At 42.0% G+C, this 15,323-nt stretch overlaps 2 protein-coding genes across 6 annotated transcripts in view; one reads left to right on the top strand and one right to left on the bottom strand.

The window, feature by feature from the left end:
- SGTB (small glutamine rich tetratricopeptide repeat containing beta) overlaps nt 1-6,115 on the top strand; it is a 31,975-nt gene extending 25,860 nt beyond the window's left edge. The window contains exons 9-11 of one of the 2 annotated variants that reach the window (XM_019532152.1): nt 2,564-2,601; nt 2,830-2,928; nt 5,606-6,115. In XM_019532152.1, coding sequence (XP_019387697.1) covers nt 2,564-2,601; nt 2,830-2,928; nt 5,606-5,717 — 249 coding nt within the window. In that variant the 3' untranslated portion in view covers nt 5,718-6,115. The remainder of the gene's footprint in view (nt 1-2,563; nt 2,602-2,829; nt 2,929-5,605) is intronic. The other variant, XM_019532153.1, reaches the window with a different exon arrangement.
- Nucleotides 6,116-6,949: 834 nt separating this feature from the next.
- Nucleotides 6,950-15,323, bottom strand: part of TRAPPC13 (trafficking protein particle complex 13) — a 44,207-nt gene continuing 35,833 nt past the window's right edge. For 2 of the 4 annotated variants that reach the window (XM_019532150.1, XM_019532148.1), the window contains 3 exons: nt 12,380-12,480; nt 10,648-10,798; nt 6,950-10,534 (listed from right to left, as the gene is read on the bottom strand). In XM_019532150.1, the coding sequence (XP_019387695.1) occupies nt 10,427-10,534; nt 10,648-10,798; nt 12,380-12,480 (360 nt within the window). In that variant the 3' untranslated portion in view covers nt 6,950-10,426. The remainder of the gene's footprint in view (nt 10,535-10,647; nt 10,799-12,379; nt 12,481-15,323) is intronic. The other 2 variants (XM_019532151.1, XM_019532149.1) reach the window with 1 other exon arrangement.

Genomic DNA, 15,323 nt, shown 5'->3' with positions numbered 1-15,323 from the left:
AGCACTATGTTGCTGTAGCAATGCACTATAATGGGGGAGTACATTGCTACAGCAACATAGCTGTGGCATCATGGGTTTTGCCTGTGAATGCTATATCACTGAAGTGCATTGCTACAGTGATGTAGCGTCAGGCGTAGATGCGCCTAGTGTGAACTTCCTGTCTCAAGATTAGCATTGTTTAGTAAGCTTCTTTTTATAATGGCCTTTATTAAAGTATATAGAGTTGTTATTACTTACAATTCATGTTGTGCATAGCTTTATTTTCATAAGAACTTTCATTTTACACCTTTATCGAATGCTTGGATTGCTTAATAATGTGTCAATTAATGGCTTCTGCGGGCTTAATCCCTTGATTAAACTCATGGAAGCTATTAATAGATGCATTATTAAGCAATTTAAGTGGACATTAATGGCTTCTGCAGGCTTAATCCTCTGATCAAGCCTATAGAAGCCATTAGCAGCCACTTAGAGTGTTTAATAACACATTGATTAATGGCTCTGTGGGATTAATCAAGGGATTAAGCCCTTGGAAGCTATTAACTGACGTGTTATAATTGAAGTGGCGGTTTGGGGCCATCTGGCAATCTGTGGGGAGGGGTGGGACTATTGGGACCCTTCAGCCAGACAGAGACATTGGGGGCGGGGGGAGGGTGCTGTGCTTTCCCTGTGAAAATGGCTGCTGGTCCCAGGATCTGTCTGTGAAATTGGCTGGTATCCACCTTGAGTAGACCCTTTTTCAGCCCCTTAACCTTTTCAAACTTGGTATTGATCTAAGCAAGTATAACTTCACTGCCATCCAACTGAGCTGAATATGATCTTCTGTTCCCAACTGTAAATGGAGAAAATGGCTAATTTACCTTTTGAGATACTTTCTGAGGCAACAGTAATTGGTAAAACTGTTTAATGATGATGAAAATGTTATACATTCAGTTGACTAGGTGAGATCAATGAATAAGTGTGTGACTCAATGACTGTTCTTAAAATGGTTTCCCAGAATAAATTTTTGTAGGACTTGCTTCACAAAAATTGGATACAGTGCAAAAATTGAAGTCATCTCCACCAGAGAAGACTACTCCTGTTGTTTCTGTGATATTGTTACTTATTATAATAATAGCATCCCCAAAACTAGAGGTCCTTCCTAAATTCTTAAATGGAGGATTCTAGAGATGAGAACTATTATCAGAAAGCTGAGGAAAATAATAGATAAGATTCTGAGCTTTCTTTAGCTTTGGTCATTGAATGTTAGTATTGAGAAATAATTAATTTAAAATGCTTAATTCATTTTTTTTAAAATCATGAATGATTCCTCAAGTATCTGATATATTTTACGTTCTCATTTCCAAGGCATTGGGTTTGCATGTCTCTAATGCCACCCCACTTCCTATTTTAATGGTTAATTATCCTGGCCAGCAATAGTGAATTTTAACTGATATTCACTGAATGTAGTATGATGAAATATATTATCTTATCCTTGAAATGCATCTGTAGCAGGGGCAGCTGTGATGCCCCTGGTGGTCACATGGCTCTTGCCCCCCTCAGCTCCCTGGGGTATCTTCCATGCCTTGATGGAATTATTTCCTGCTGTGGAAGGGAGGCTGCCGTAGGGTCCCTGGGCAAGCTGTACCCTGCCTTGGCCAGTGAATCCTTCCCATACCCAACTGACCCCCAGTACTCTTCAGTACCCTAAGTGGGGGCCCCTTTTGCCCCTGTCAGTGCCCCAGAGCACCAGTCACCTTAAGGGCTATTCAGGCCTCCTGCCTCTACAGCCATGCAGATGCCCTGCAGATATTACTCTAGATCCACACATCAGCTTGTATGGGCTACAGCACTCTTAGCTTTAGCTTGCTGGTTACCCTCGCTGTTGACTGCCAGCCTAGGTCCACTTCCTCTGGCCCATCTTCTGAGTCTCAGCCTGGTCTGGCCCTTGGCCCATCTTGCTCTGCTTGGGTCTTTGGACCTCTCAGCTGGAGAGCCACTTCCTCTCTGTTGTGGCTCAGGCCCTGGCCCTCTCAGTTGGAGTCTGCCCTTGTTAGGGATGAAAATCTGGAGTGCCTTCGGTACTCCAGTCTAAAACAAACATAACAAAATCAAGCAACTGCTTTAAACTCAAAGTCTCCCCTCTGGATGGTCATACCACTGCCAGGCAACCTTCCCACTTTCTGGCTTTCTCTGCCCTGGGAGCACCTGCCATGAACTATAGCACTAACTCCTCACCAGCCTGAACTGGCAGGAGCTTCTCTCTTCAGCATGCAGGGTCTGGCTGCCCATTGTGGCTCAGGCCCTGGGTTTATATGCCTCGAATACACAGGAGTTTCCCTTTTAATTAAAGCATGTGTTCCTGCTGCTGCAGCCTCACACAGTGATCTTGGCCTGCTGCATTCTCTTAAAGTAACAGGAACCCTCTGTCTCCCTATCATCTCTGTAATGAGTTTTGTTGAGGATTGTATATCTATTGATCTTAATTTTGCTAATGTGTTGTAATAAAGCACATGTATATTGTGTTTCTAATGTCTCCCACAATACTCATTGCATTATAACTTGAGATGCATCTGATCTGTTCTAGGCAGCAAGCTTAATGCAGAACCCTCAAGTTCAACAATTGTAAGTATGAATATAATATGGGATACTGGTGTCTGAGTTAGCAAAACTAAGGCAGAGAACAACATATTTCTAAAACTTTTACATAGCATTCTTGCTATTGTTGACTTCACAGCCACACCCCAGTAATTAGAGCTAGTACAGAATAACTTCCTGTATTGCACACCCCCATTCTTTACCACAGTTAAGCAAAGAACTGTTGTTTATGACTTGGTATGATGACCAAAGGAGTGTTAACTCTTCCAGAATGTCGGGGATGATGTCAAATGCCATTGGTGGTCCTGCTGCAGGTGTAGGTGGCCTAACTGACTTGTCAAGCCTCATACATGCGTGAGTATTTGGATGTATCTACCATTTTAACTTCTTTGCATTTATAGCAGTACTCTGTACTAACGGACAGCTGCTTATCAGTTTTTCCGCTTTACTTGTCTGAAAACCTTAGAAAATTAAAACTGAAAATAGCAGGTCTTACTTTCTGTTATCTTGTTGCTTATGTTCTTTGCACACTTGATTCAGTTTGAACAATGAAATGGTGTTGTTTCACTTTTTGCACAATTTCTTTTTTAACCCATTCATTAAAAGTATCTATTGAAATACCTAGGTCCTTGTACATTTTTTCTTTTGAATAGCAATGCATCAGCCTACTCCAAAAGTTCTGAGCTCCCCATAGCTAAAGACTTGTTTCCTCAAGCCTTGCTTAGTTGAGGAAGAGCAATGAAAATAAACAGGTCCTGCTCAAAGTTGCATGTTTTCAGTTCTGGGCATGCAAGTAGTTCCAAAGTTGGGGGCCCCCAATTGAAAATAATCTGCCTTTAGCCTGCTCACATTTAAATTGGGAGAGCTGTTGCTTCAAACAACTGTAGTTGATAAAGCTTAACTTTTCCGTAAGAATCAAACCTGTTGGAGTTTGATAGTCCCACTGAAAGCCAGCACACAGTATAGCCCACATGTAATATAATTGATGGAAAATGCTGCTTAACAAGCATGCAGTTTGATTCTACAGCAGCAGACCATTCCAGATTAGCCTTGAGAGACAGGCATACAGGCATTTAATGGTATTAAGATCAGGGGTCAGATCCTAATTAAACTGTTACTACTTGCCAGTACAACAGGAACCTGGAATTATAATCCCAGACTTCTCCTGCACCAATAAATTGAAAGCCAGGTGCTGTAGCCCTGCACCTGAGGCTGACAGTCGGGGCCTAGAGAGCCCCAGGTCCATTTTACCTGGAATTGCCTGGGCATGTAATTAGTAAGGATCTGGGTTTTCCATTTCTGAGAAAACAAGAAAAATGTGGATTTCTCCCTTGACCTGAAGAAAATGCAGGTTTCTCATTTTAACAGAGAAACCTGTGGATTTTGCAGTTTTGGAATGAGCTTTCTGCAGGCTGGCAGAGTTCCAGCCTGCACAGGACTGCAAGTGAGTGGGAGGAGGGCAGTCACGCAGGGAGCGCCATGTGCATATGCCCCCGAGGCAGCCTGGAGAACAGCTTCTGTAGGTACTTGGCGGGGAGGGAGTGAGGCCCCCATAGGAAGGGAAGAAGTTGGGTAGGGCTGGGGCTGGGGCATGGGGCTGCGCTGTGGTTGCAGGGTCCTGGCAGGGAGTGGGACACGGCCACAGGCGGCTTGTCCAGGGCACAGGGTAGGGCCAGCTCCCCACAGCTGCACACGCTCCTGGGGGCATGGGGGAAATGCTCCCAGTTCTGTGCATGGGGCAGGGTCAGGCTGCTCACTGTGGTGTGGGCTCAGGCTTCTGCCCTGCTGCCCTCCTCCGGGGCCTCCGCTGCCCAGTGGGTGTGAACTGGCACTGCAGGGCAGAACTAGGCTGCACTGTCACACCCACTGCACCTCTCTTCCCCCCTGACTCCACAGTGAGGGGGAGCCGGGCTCTGCTCTGCTGCAGCAGCAGCTGCTGCCTCCTCCTGGAGGCAGAAGGCTGTGGAGCTCAGTCCCTGGCCCCATAGCCCTGGCCTCTGTAATTCCTGTTCCAGCCAGCAAGTGTGAATAACTCTGGCAGAAGGAGGTTCCCCTTAGAAGGTGATCTTTCTAGCCAAATGCTCATCAAATTAAAGGAGCCCTAGTAAAGTGCTGCTGCTTGGACAAAATGAAGAAGCAGATTTTGTCTAAGTGCTTGTCCCAGCAAACAGGTATCATACCTGTTTTTACATGTTATTTTCAACTCCTTAGTGCTCTATCCCTGGTTGATTCAGATAAGTGTTATTTGGTCAAATGAAACTTCTGTGTGAAACTGGATGTTACACACATAGGGTAGAGTAGGGCTGTCCAACTGCTAAGCACCTGGGGTTGCACGCCATGGGGGCCACCCCCACACACCTGGTTACCCTACCTCACCTTCAGCTGCCTGGCTGTGAAGTCTACTGCTGCACTGTGCCACAAAGGTGGACTGCCCTGTCTCACCCGGTCTTGCCCCTTGGGGTGGTGGCATGTAGTGAAAGCCAGAGGACAGAGAGGGAGCCCCAAGATCCTGGTTGCTGCTGCAGCAGTCGGGCTTCATTTTAACCCCTTGTGAGCCATGTCTACAGGCAGCCAATTGGATAGTCCTGGTGCGGACCATGCTACTTCATGTTCACAAGAGAGATGTCAGAATCTCTCTGTGAAACTCTCAGGAGAGATTGCCTTTGGCCAGAAGAACAAGTTCCTATTATTTGCTGACTAGGTCTTCCCTTCAAAAAAGGAGTGCAGCCATTCAAAAGTAGCTTCATTTCCTAGTATAGATATGCAACAGTAAGTTACTGATGGCTCCTCACCAGTGATAGAAAACAGGTTTTTAAAATAATTTCCTTGGACCTAAGTGCCCAGCTGTCACTAGAAAGAGAACCCAACTTAAAACAAATCTGGAATTTTATGAATATGATCTTATTTCCATGATTTTCTCTTAAGGTTAATTTTAAGTACATCAGCTTTCAGTTCTTACAAGGCATTCTGTTTTTTATGGATACTGCTTAGCAGATGTTTTGTTGATTTATGTAAAACTGTTCAAACACAGGGGACAACAGTTTGCGCAACAGATACAGCAACAGAATCCAGAGCTTATAGAGCAACTGAGAAATCATGTCCGGAGCAGATCTTTCAGTGGCAGCACTGAAGAGCATTCCTGACTTAAAGAAGGCATGTGTTTATAGAACTCAAAAGATATATTGTAGTTTGTAGCAAAAACACCATTGTAACTATTCTGCTTGGAAAATCTTGTGCGTGTTCTGTAAACAATAATAAATCTGTTAAACAGATCCATTGCACACAAATTTGAACATATCATGAATGTATAGTGAATCCTTTGTAAATTACTAAATAGTAACTAGAATAAGTGTCTTATGAAAATCTCTGCATATAAATTGTTATCATTTTCAGGCGGTGTTAGAATGATCTCCCAGGCTGTCAAGTGGGAAGATAGGAATATTGCTTTGTTGGTTGCTGCCATACTTCCATAGTAATTTTAGTTCTAAAAATTGCACAAGGGGTATATTGTTAGATAATGAAGATGTGGATGGCTCTGCTGTGAAACACTAGCCTAAGCAGGCAGCCTTCTCTATGTGACATTCTTGTGGAGATTATGAAATTCAATGTAGATGTGAAAAACTTACCTAAAATGCAGTCCCTGTGACTGCAAAACACTCCTACTTGTTTCAGGCTCTTGCTACCAGCACAAAGTTTGTCAGTGTTACTGGGAGGAAGGCAAGTGGACAGATAAAGACTAGAGAGAATTAAAAATTGCACAGTAAAAGAAAATAAAACTGAACTATGAGACAGATGTACTGAAAGCAGAGGGACAGAGTGGATAAAGGAGGATTATAGTAGGAGGCTTAGAAATTTTTACTGCCACATAAGCTCCAAAACCATCTTGACAGCCCTGGAGGTCTCTCTTATGGCACTAATGGTATAGGCATGGCAAGCTGTGCTTTCTTCTCTGTATATATATTTAAACATGAACATAAAAATCCTTAACTATGACTAGTTAAACTGGTCATATGACTGTGGAAGTAATTAATACTGAAAACTTCTTTATTCATGCATATATGGATACTACTGTTTTGGATAATTATTCATGCTTTCTGCCTGCATCTACAAAATATTTTGTTGCCTAGATGAGTTGGTTCTGGGGAAGCCAGCCCTGATGGAAGTGGAATGGGGCAATTACCAGGGAAAGCTACATGATGTACTCTTGAAACAATCCTTATAGTTTGTTGGCAACTTCAGTTTTTGCATATTACAAAGCGAAGAGCAACCATCTTACTCTAGCTAATGGTTTACATAACAAAAATAATTGCTATAGTTCTGATGGCCTTAGCTACCCCAACAAGAGCATGCTACAGTTGACACAGCGCAATCTGTAAACATTTATTATTTTTAATATATGAACAGAAGGAGGCTTTAGAGCTTCAAAAAAACCCACGACACTGACATTCCTCAGTGAGAATAGCTGTCATTTAAAGTCTTTGTTTCCATTTGCATCTAGGAACAAAGGGTTCATTCATGCTAAAATTTGTTTTGTCCTAAACAGCCTAGATTATTTCACAAAGTCATATGACATAATCACAGGGTGAGGAGAGTCTTACAATATGTTATTGCACTTTACTTTGAACAATTCATACTGAAACTGAAGTGGTAAACCACAATTTAAACAAGTACTGCTTTAATTTGAGATTAACAATATACTTTATCACAGAATGTAATAAATAATTGTGCATTTAAAACTTAAGTGGTTTTGTATTTTTACTAGTTCAGCAAAACCACATGCTAATCCCTGGAGAAGAGAAAAGAATAAATTTTTTGACGTTCTCTTAAGATGTGAGTTTTCAGAGAGGGTTGTATAGGAATGTTTGTTTTCTTCTGTTTACTGGCAAAATACCTTTCTCTTTATTAAATATATTAACCACACTTTCAGCACAGAACTGAATTATTTGCATGATAATACTTTCTACTTCATTTACCAAGGTGATTTATCCATAGTCAAGGATACATTTAAAACTTCCCTTGTTGACCTGAAATTTGATCATTTATGTTGATGGTGAAAGAGTTGTATCTGCAATTTATGAAGAAAATCTGTCCTACTGTTTGCAGATACTAGTAATCCTGCATCTGATTTGTCCATCATTTCTGCGACTTCTACCACAAATTATACACTAACACAGTTCCATCTCCTTAAAGCTGTTGGCTCAGTATGAAGATAGGCATAAACTAAAGTTATTTTCAGTTTTTCTGTATAGTTTTGATTTACTCATCTCTGTTCAGTTTGACAGAGATTAAACATTGCATTACATGAGGGCATTCTATTCTGTATTCAACTGCAGCTTAGAAGGGACATATAGGGTATTGTGTATGGTTTTTTTAACCCTAGCTCAAGCAGTTGGACCTACAGGCTAGTTATTTGAATGGGAGGAAGAAAAAGAAGCGTAAGGCAACCTTACATTCTTGGCTTAGCATGTTTTATGGAAAGGAGATAATTTGCAAAGAGACTAAGACTGGAACCACAGGCTGAATTTAAAGAGCATCTTGTTACAAGGAGATCAAAGTTTTAGTTTTAACACTATTTTTAGAAAATAAGTGACTATTTTTGTATAGAAGTTGTGGCCTTTCATTCTAACTAACAAAGTCACATTACAAAAAAATTGCAGGTATGTTTGACACTGGTTCATACAAGAGGTAATGTTAAAGGAAAAATGTAAAAGTCACCATTATTTGGAAGTGAAATGCCATTTACTTAATTCAGCAGGCTTAGGGGGAAGAAGGCCATGTCAATGGAGATATTTTCTGATTTGACCTCTGAACCAGGCAAGGCAACTTCTCAGAGGAAGTGGCTGGACATAACTTTTCAAGCATTTTCCCGACAAGACAACCATCCAACTATATGATTTGCTAAAAATTGGTACAAGAAACTTAGAGTAGATAGCATTTCCCTTTCATTCATTACACTATAGTATAGTATAGCAAGCAGCCAAAGATTTTAAGCAGTACTAAAAAGAAGATAGTACTTGCTTTCTTTGAGACTTTTTAGAATAAAAAAAATACTCTTAGCACTAAACAGTTAAGAGACTGGTGACATGGCCTAACTCAGCAGTTCCCAATATGTGGTTCACATACCATTAGTGGTACGGATTAACAGATTTATTAGAATTACTTTATACGAGAGAAATTTGCTGGTGGTACTTACAGTTGAAATGAAAAATTTACAAAATGTATCATTTTAAATTGATGGTTCATAATCTGTCAAGAGTTTGGGAACGGCTGGCCTAACTCATTGGGCAAGTAATTTGACTTAAAAGGAGTTGAACATTAAACGTGAGTTTACTTATTAGGTATGACTAGCAATTTTGACAAATTTTCTAAGTTTCTACATTGTTGACAGCTGTGACAAGTCAATGAGCAGAACCTCCCCCCTGCTTTTTACTATAGGCAAGTCTGCTCACAACAGCTGCTAAAAGGTTGCCTGCCATGTCTCATAAGACCTTGCTTTCAATATTGCTCAACTCATCCAGTTTGGGCTGAAGCCTTTCATGCTGGGGACCTTCCTTTGGCTGAAGTTTTCTGAAAAAAGTTCAGCCTCTGTGAGAACAAAAGACAAAAAAAAAAAATTATTCTTGAAAGTTAACTGAACTTTGGTAAATTCTAGTGGCTTTAATAAATTCTATTCTTGCTTTGCTAAAGAGACTAGATTTGGTGGTGTGACTACTACTGTGCCAGGATGTGCTTTGTGACACCTCTGGAAACATACCCAAACTTGTCCAACTTTGTGTCTCAGGTCATACCATAGTTAAGACACGTGCTAGAGTTTAAAATGGCTAAAAATACCAGAAGATTCCACATAGAACAGTGAAGGATAAATATTGGATAGAAGTTTGTTAGTGAGTGTTATTTCAGCATACTGAATAAGACACGGGCCTAAAAAGTTAAGAATTGTATCATGATGTACTAAAAGATTTAAGGAGAAGGGGGCAATTTTAAACCAAGGCAATCCATCATCTATTTAATGTGACACTGACAGTCTTAGCCTAGCATTTCCTAATTTATGAATGCTTGACTAAGAACGGTAAAGGCAATGGTAAAGCCTTTGTTAAAGCTGTAAAGACCCACAACTGCAACAGTTCCACATTTACCTCTGTAAAATATCAACAAAAATAAAAGGGGGGAGAGAGGGGGGGCAGTGAGTGAGAAGGGGGAGGGTCAGTGTAATCTTTATCAAACATTCAGCAACTAACTTTTTCAAATTAATTTATATATTCTGTAATAAAGATCAGAGTTACTGACTTGGAATATGAAGCATCATAGTAAGCAAGAAATGTAGGGAAAATTGATGGACAAGCATGTGTGAGTAAGTAAAAAGAGAAAAACTGCATAGTGCAGTCCAGTCCAAGGTATGCCATTGAGAGAAAGGGGCAAAAGTGAGACTTTTACTATAAGAATGTGTCACTTAGAGACTAGTCTCTCCAGGTTCAAGTAGGTTGATAGTCATTGCTACAGTCATGGCAGCCATTTCAGAACATGGATAACTTGTAGTCTTTAAACTGGCTGAATATTCCATACAGTAGTGCATTATAACTTGACAAAGCTCCATTCTTAGACATTATTTTAAAGGCTTTATTGTCAAATAATAGATAAAATATATATAATTAACTCTTTAAAACATATTTTAAAACATCCCAAAAATGCTTGGAGAAGAAAGTTAAATAAACTTGCTTGCATTGTTTATGGATAGGTATGGTTCTTTTTTTTTTTTTTTTTTTTTTTTTTTAACATTTGGCTGCCTGCCATTCAGCTGTAAGATGTACGAAGTTGGTCTAAAACCAGAGCAGAAGTATTACAGGATTTTTCTTCAGCTTTCTTCTTTTACTTCTGAAGAAACTACACAGACTTGTGCAATATCATCATACTCGTATGTTCTCTTCAAAAACGTATCTGTCAGTCTTAAGCCAGAGACACTCTAATAGGAAAAAAAAGATTTGTACAAATGTTATTAGTAAGAAAACTTATGAACTGCTGTTATAAAATACACACTCTATAAACAAGACTGTATTGCTAACAGTGAGGTCTTACTTGTAGTCCCTGCACTGAAGACAATAGTGTAAGTGCAAGATGGAGGGATGAACTGGGGTGTAGCTTTCCAAGTTGCCTTCCTGAAACTCCACACCAGTGGATGGAATTAGTATTGCACATTTCCAGTATCAGATCCATAGTCCTTTCACTGCTAGAGGAAACCAAAGAATAAGAAAAATCCTTGTTCTCACTCACAGAAGATTTTAGTACAGTAGCTTGATAGTTATACCAGTGCTCATCAGAAACCAACCATTGATTAAAATACTTTTTAAAAAAATTAAGATTATGAACTGCTGCAATTAAGTCATTCTTACGTAATTGCAAAACGAGACAGTAACTGCTGAATATTAATATATTGATTATATTAGGGATGAGCCTACCAGGATGAGGAAATGCAGTCTAATTAATTTCCTCAGATAATACCCAGAACAACATTCTTTAATTTAAAAAGTGACTTTCACAAGCTTGTAATAAGATTGTTATGCACCAAGTCCAAAGAAAATTTTATATTCAAGATTTAGATAAAGATCTGATTTCAAAAGCAACACTTGGATATTGCCCATGGAGATTCTGGATGCTGCAGACTATGTAGAGGTTAAAACTAGTACTGAAAAGTTTAGTCTTAAGGAAGTTACTGCTAGTTAACTGAAGCTTATCTAAGACTAAAAGACTTAAGATGTGTCGTAACCTTACGCTGTTAAACACACATTAAGATACAAAACTGCATTTAAAATCTCAAGGCGTTCCATCATTAATCTCTGCCAACATCATAAACCAAGCAGTACCACGCTAATCCCTTGGAAGATTTATTTCTGATCATTTATCACTAAAATGATATATTTCAAAGTGATATAGCACAAGGGAGCAAACCTTTCAGCTTTTTTAGAAGCTGGTCTAAAAGCGTGTGTATTGACATCCGGGGAGGTTAGAGGGCATTTAGATACCCAATCTAAGGTAAGTTGGGATGGAGAGAAGGGGCTTGAAAGAGATCAGATGTAGCAAACAGGGCCTATGTGGGGCTTGGAGGGATGGGGGCACAGGGCTAGTGGGACCCATGGGAGCTGGTGGGGTCTGGCAGGGTTTTGCAGGATCAGGGGAACTAGAAATGTCTATGAGGGTCACGGGGACTCTCCCCCTCTGGTCCAGGGGCTGTTTTTAGTTCCATGCCCCTCCACCCCTAGATGAACAACCAGGCCCTGCTTCCCTCTGCCGCACCTTGCAGGATGGGGGGCTGGGGTTGGTGGGGAGTTGTCTGTCTGGGAAAGGAGTGATGGGCTAGAACAAAAAAATAGCCTGCTGCTATGGGAAGGGCAAGTGGTTGGAAAAGTGCAGCCCAGGAGCTGGAGCCAGTTGGCTGGGTTTTCCCAGTCCCAGGCCTGCACTGGGAACTACAGAATTTCAGTTAGATTTGTTTCTCCAGATATGATTTAACCCTCCCTCCAAGACAGCCCAACTTAGCTTAGACTGGATTGGCCATTTTTAGACTGATCTAATGATCCTGAACTTCTGTACAACTTGTACTTAAATCCCTAGTTAGGTCAATTTAAGTGCAAGGTTCACACCTGGGAAAACTAAGTTAGATCAGGTAGCCATTATTAACACTACCTAGCCTCCTGAACATTTGTACCTAGCCCAATGTCCAGATGCATAGTTCAAGTTCACTGTAGGTGACAGCAAGGACCTAAATAACCTTTCCATTCAAAACTGAAGAAAAGTCACTTGATATCATTACCTGCAATTTGTTATTTTACATGTAATATCAAAAGGTTCCTCTAGATTTACAGTGTCTGGTATTGTCTCCAAGGAAAGCCTGACATCACCGTAACCTGGGGCCTGAGAAGATACAGAAACACATAGTATTTCAAGTGATTGCTAGTGAAGCTGAAGGTTAGTGGTGCTGTTAAGTTTTAATGTTGTCTAAGAATTTCTTGGGGCAATATTATTTATTGGACCAACTGCATAGTTAGGGGAGAATTAGACAAGCTTTCCATGCAAGACATTTCTTCTTTAGGTGAATGACTTGCATTCAAAAGCTTGTCTAACTGTATCCCAACGATGCACTTAGTTCAATAAAAGATACCACCCTAAGAAATCTTTGCCTCTCATAATTTCTGGACCATCACAGCTACAACATAACTCTAACAATACCAGTTCAGTCACAGAGCACTTTAGTTTAACAGATGCAAAAACTTTACAAAGTAGGTCAGTATTATGATCTTCAGATGGCAGACACTAAGGCAAAAGAAGTAGAAATGATTTCATCCATCAAGAGTGTAGGTCAAAACCCATTTCATCATGTGTGTATTGATGTGGACAGACTGATTAACAGAAAAGGTGTCAGGGCTGAACTATGAGCATCTTATAATGAACTGATGCTGCGCAGTTGTGTGACTGGCCCTTACAGAACATAAAACAATTGTAAACTTGAGGCACAGAGTGGGGTATAGAATAATTTCCTGTGTTGACTCTGCAAGGCAAAACAGGAATAAAAGTTATCTTTATTATTCAAGGAAGCACGTGTAAATCCATATGCTCTTAAACAGTACATCTGTGTAATAACCAGTGATCTGAGTATTGGTTCCCAGGGAAAAATGGAGTAAAACACGGGTCCTTCCCTTGCCCCACCTCACTTACCAGAGTAAAATTCAGATTTCTCGTTCTAGCAGAGAAACCCCATGGATTTTGCAGTTTTGCGAAAAGCTCCCTGGAGGCTGGCAGAGTTCCAGCCTGCAGGGGGCACCATGTGTATGTATATGCACATGGCCCCAGGCACACTGAAGAGCAGCTCCCTCAGGTAAGCTAGGGGGTGGGGGATGCTGCCCAGCCAGGCGGTGCATGGGGATAGGGGCCCAGGGCTGCAATGCATGGCCACAGGGCCCCAGCAGGGAGTGGGATGGGGTTGTAGGCAGTTTCTTTGGGGAGTGGGGGTCAGAGGCAGAGGGACAGGGGAGACCTGTGCCTCCCCAGATCTGTGCTTGGGGCGGGGGTGGAGGCAGGCTGCCCACTATGGGCTTGGCCTCATGCCCTGCTGAGCCTCCTCCAGGGCCTCTGCGGCACAGCGTGTGCGACCCAGTGCTGCTGTGAACAGTGGAGCTGCACAGGGATCTCCTTGCCCCTGCAAACTCCGTGCTGCCGTTGATGTGTCCTACATGTGGAGGAAGTAGCGTGGGGTTGTGCTGCTCACGGCTGCCCTGTGAGCGGAGGACATGTCACCAGGGTAGCACAGAGCTCACAGTGGCAAGTAACTTTCCTGTGTGGCCATGCTCTGCCCTGCAGCGCTGGGTCACGCCTGCCAGGCTGCAGAGGAGCTGGGGGACAGCAGCACTGCGGAAGCCTGAGCCGGCAACGGGCCACGCACACCCATGCCCACCCCATGCATGGATCTGGGGAGTACAGGTGCCCCCGGCCCTGGTGACATGTCCTTCGCGTGCAAGGCTGCAGTGAGCAGCACAACCCTGTGCTGCTTTCCCTGCACGTGGTGGATTCTGTGCTGTCCTGGAGACACACTGGCAGCGACAAGGAGATCTCAGCGCAGCTCCCCTGTTCCCTGCAGCACTGGGTTGCACACGCCAGCCTGCGGAGGCCCACAGGGAGGGCAGCAGGGTGGGAGCCTGAACCTGCAGTGGGCTCCGTAGCCCTGGCAGCTGGGGGCCCCTTATTTTAATCACTATTTGGGGGGTTTTATGTCAGAGAATTTGTGATTATTAGGGAAAACCAGGATCCCTGGTGATGGCAGGTGCCATATTTAAAAAGAGAGACTTTTGGAAGCAATAACTGCACTCTAGTGTGCTCAAAAAAAAAAAAAAAAAAAAAAAAAAAAAGGGTAGGGCTGAAAAAAAATCTCACAAAGTCATCTTGTCCAACCCCCTGCTCCAGGCAGGATTATCCCCAACTAATCCATCCCAGCCAAGCACCTGTTTAACCCGCTCTCGGAAAAACATCCAAGGATGGAGATTCCACAGCCTCTCAGTAGCCTGTTCCATTACTTAACCACCCTCAAACTGAGGAAGTTCCTTATCCACCTGAAATTTCCCTTGCTGCAATTTAAAGCCATTGCTCCCTGTCCCATCCCCTGTTGTCACAGAGAATGTCTAATGAAAATAGGTATTGTGGTCAAACTATCTCCATCTTCCACAAAGGCACCCTTTGGCTTTGGAGACTTATCAAATCCCTGCTCAGTTTTCTTTCGTTTCCAAACTCAGTAATTCTAGTTCTTGCAGCCTATCCTCACCAATCCTATTTCCCAGGCCTCCAGTTCACTGTTTCTGTCACTCTCCACTGGACTCTAATTATTTCTTGTGAGGAGCCCAAAACTGGACACAGTATTTACCAAGTGAGGCCTCACCAGTGCCAAACAGAGCAAGAAAATCACTTTCCTGATTTACAAAATGACACACTTATTAACACAGCCCTGTATGATATTGGCTTTTTGCAACAAAGTTGGCTCTGCCAACTTAGAGAAATGGAACGGTTCCAAGTTATCCCTAACCTGTTCTTCCACTACTGTAGGCTGCTTGTCTCCTTCCTCAGCCTTGCTGGCAACTACAGCTGACCCACTTCATTCAAGAAATTAGTTCTTCCGACTCTGCTAAATTAAATGTTTTACTTCTGTGCCTCTAAATTTATGCTCCATTGTTGCATGATGTCACTAAAACAGCCATGTTACATACCAAGCA

This window comes from Crocodylus porosus, unplaced genomic scaffold (genome assembly GCF_001723895.1).
Source record: "Crocodylus porosus isolate Cpor-Errol unplaced genomic scaffold, CroPor_comp1, whole genome shotgun sequence".
Lineage (NCBI taxonomy): Eukaryota > Metazoa > Chordata > Crocodylia > Crocodylidae > Crocodylus > Crocodylus porosus.
This window is presented reverse-complemented; position numbering and strand designations above follow the sequence as displayed.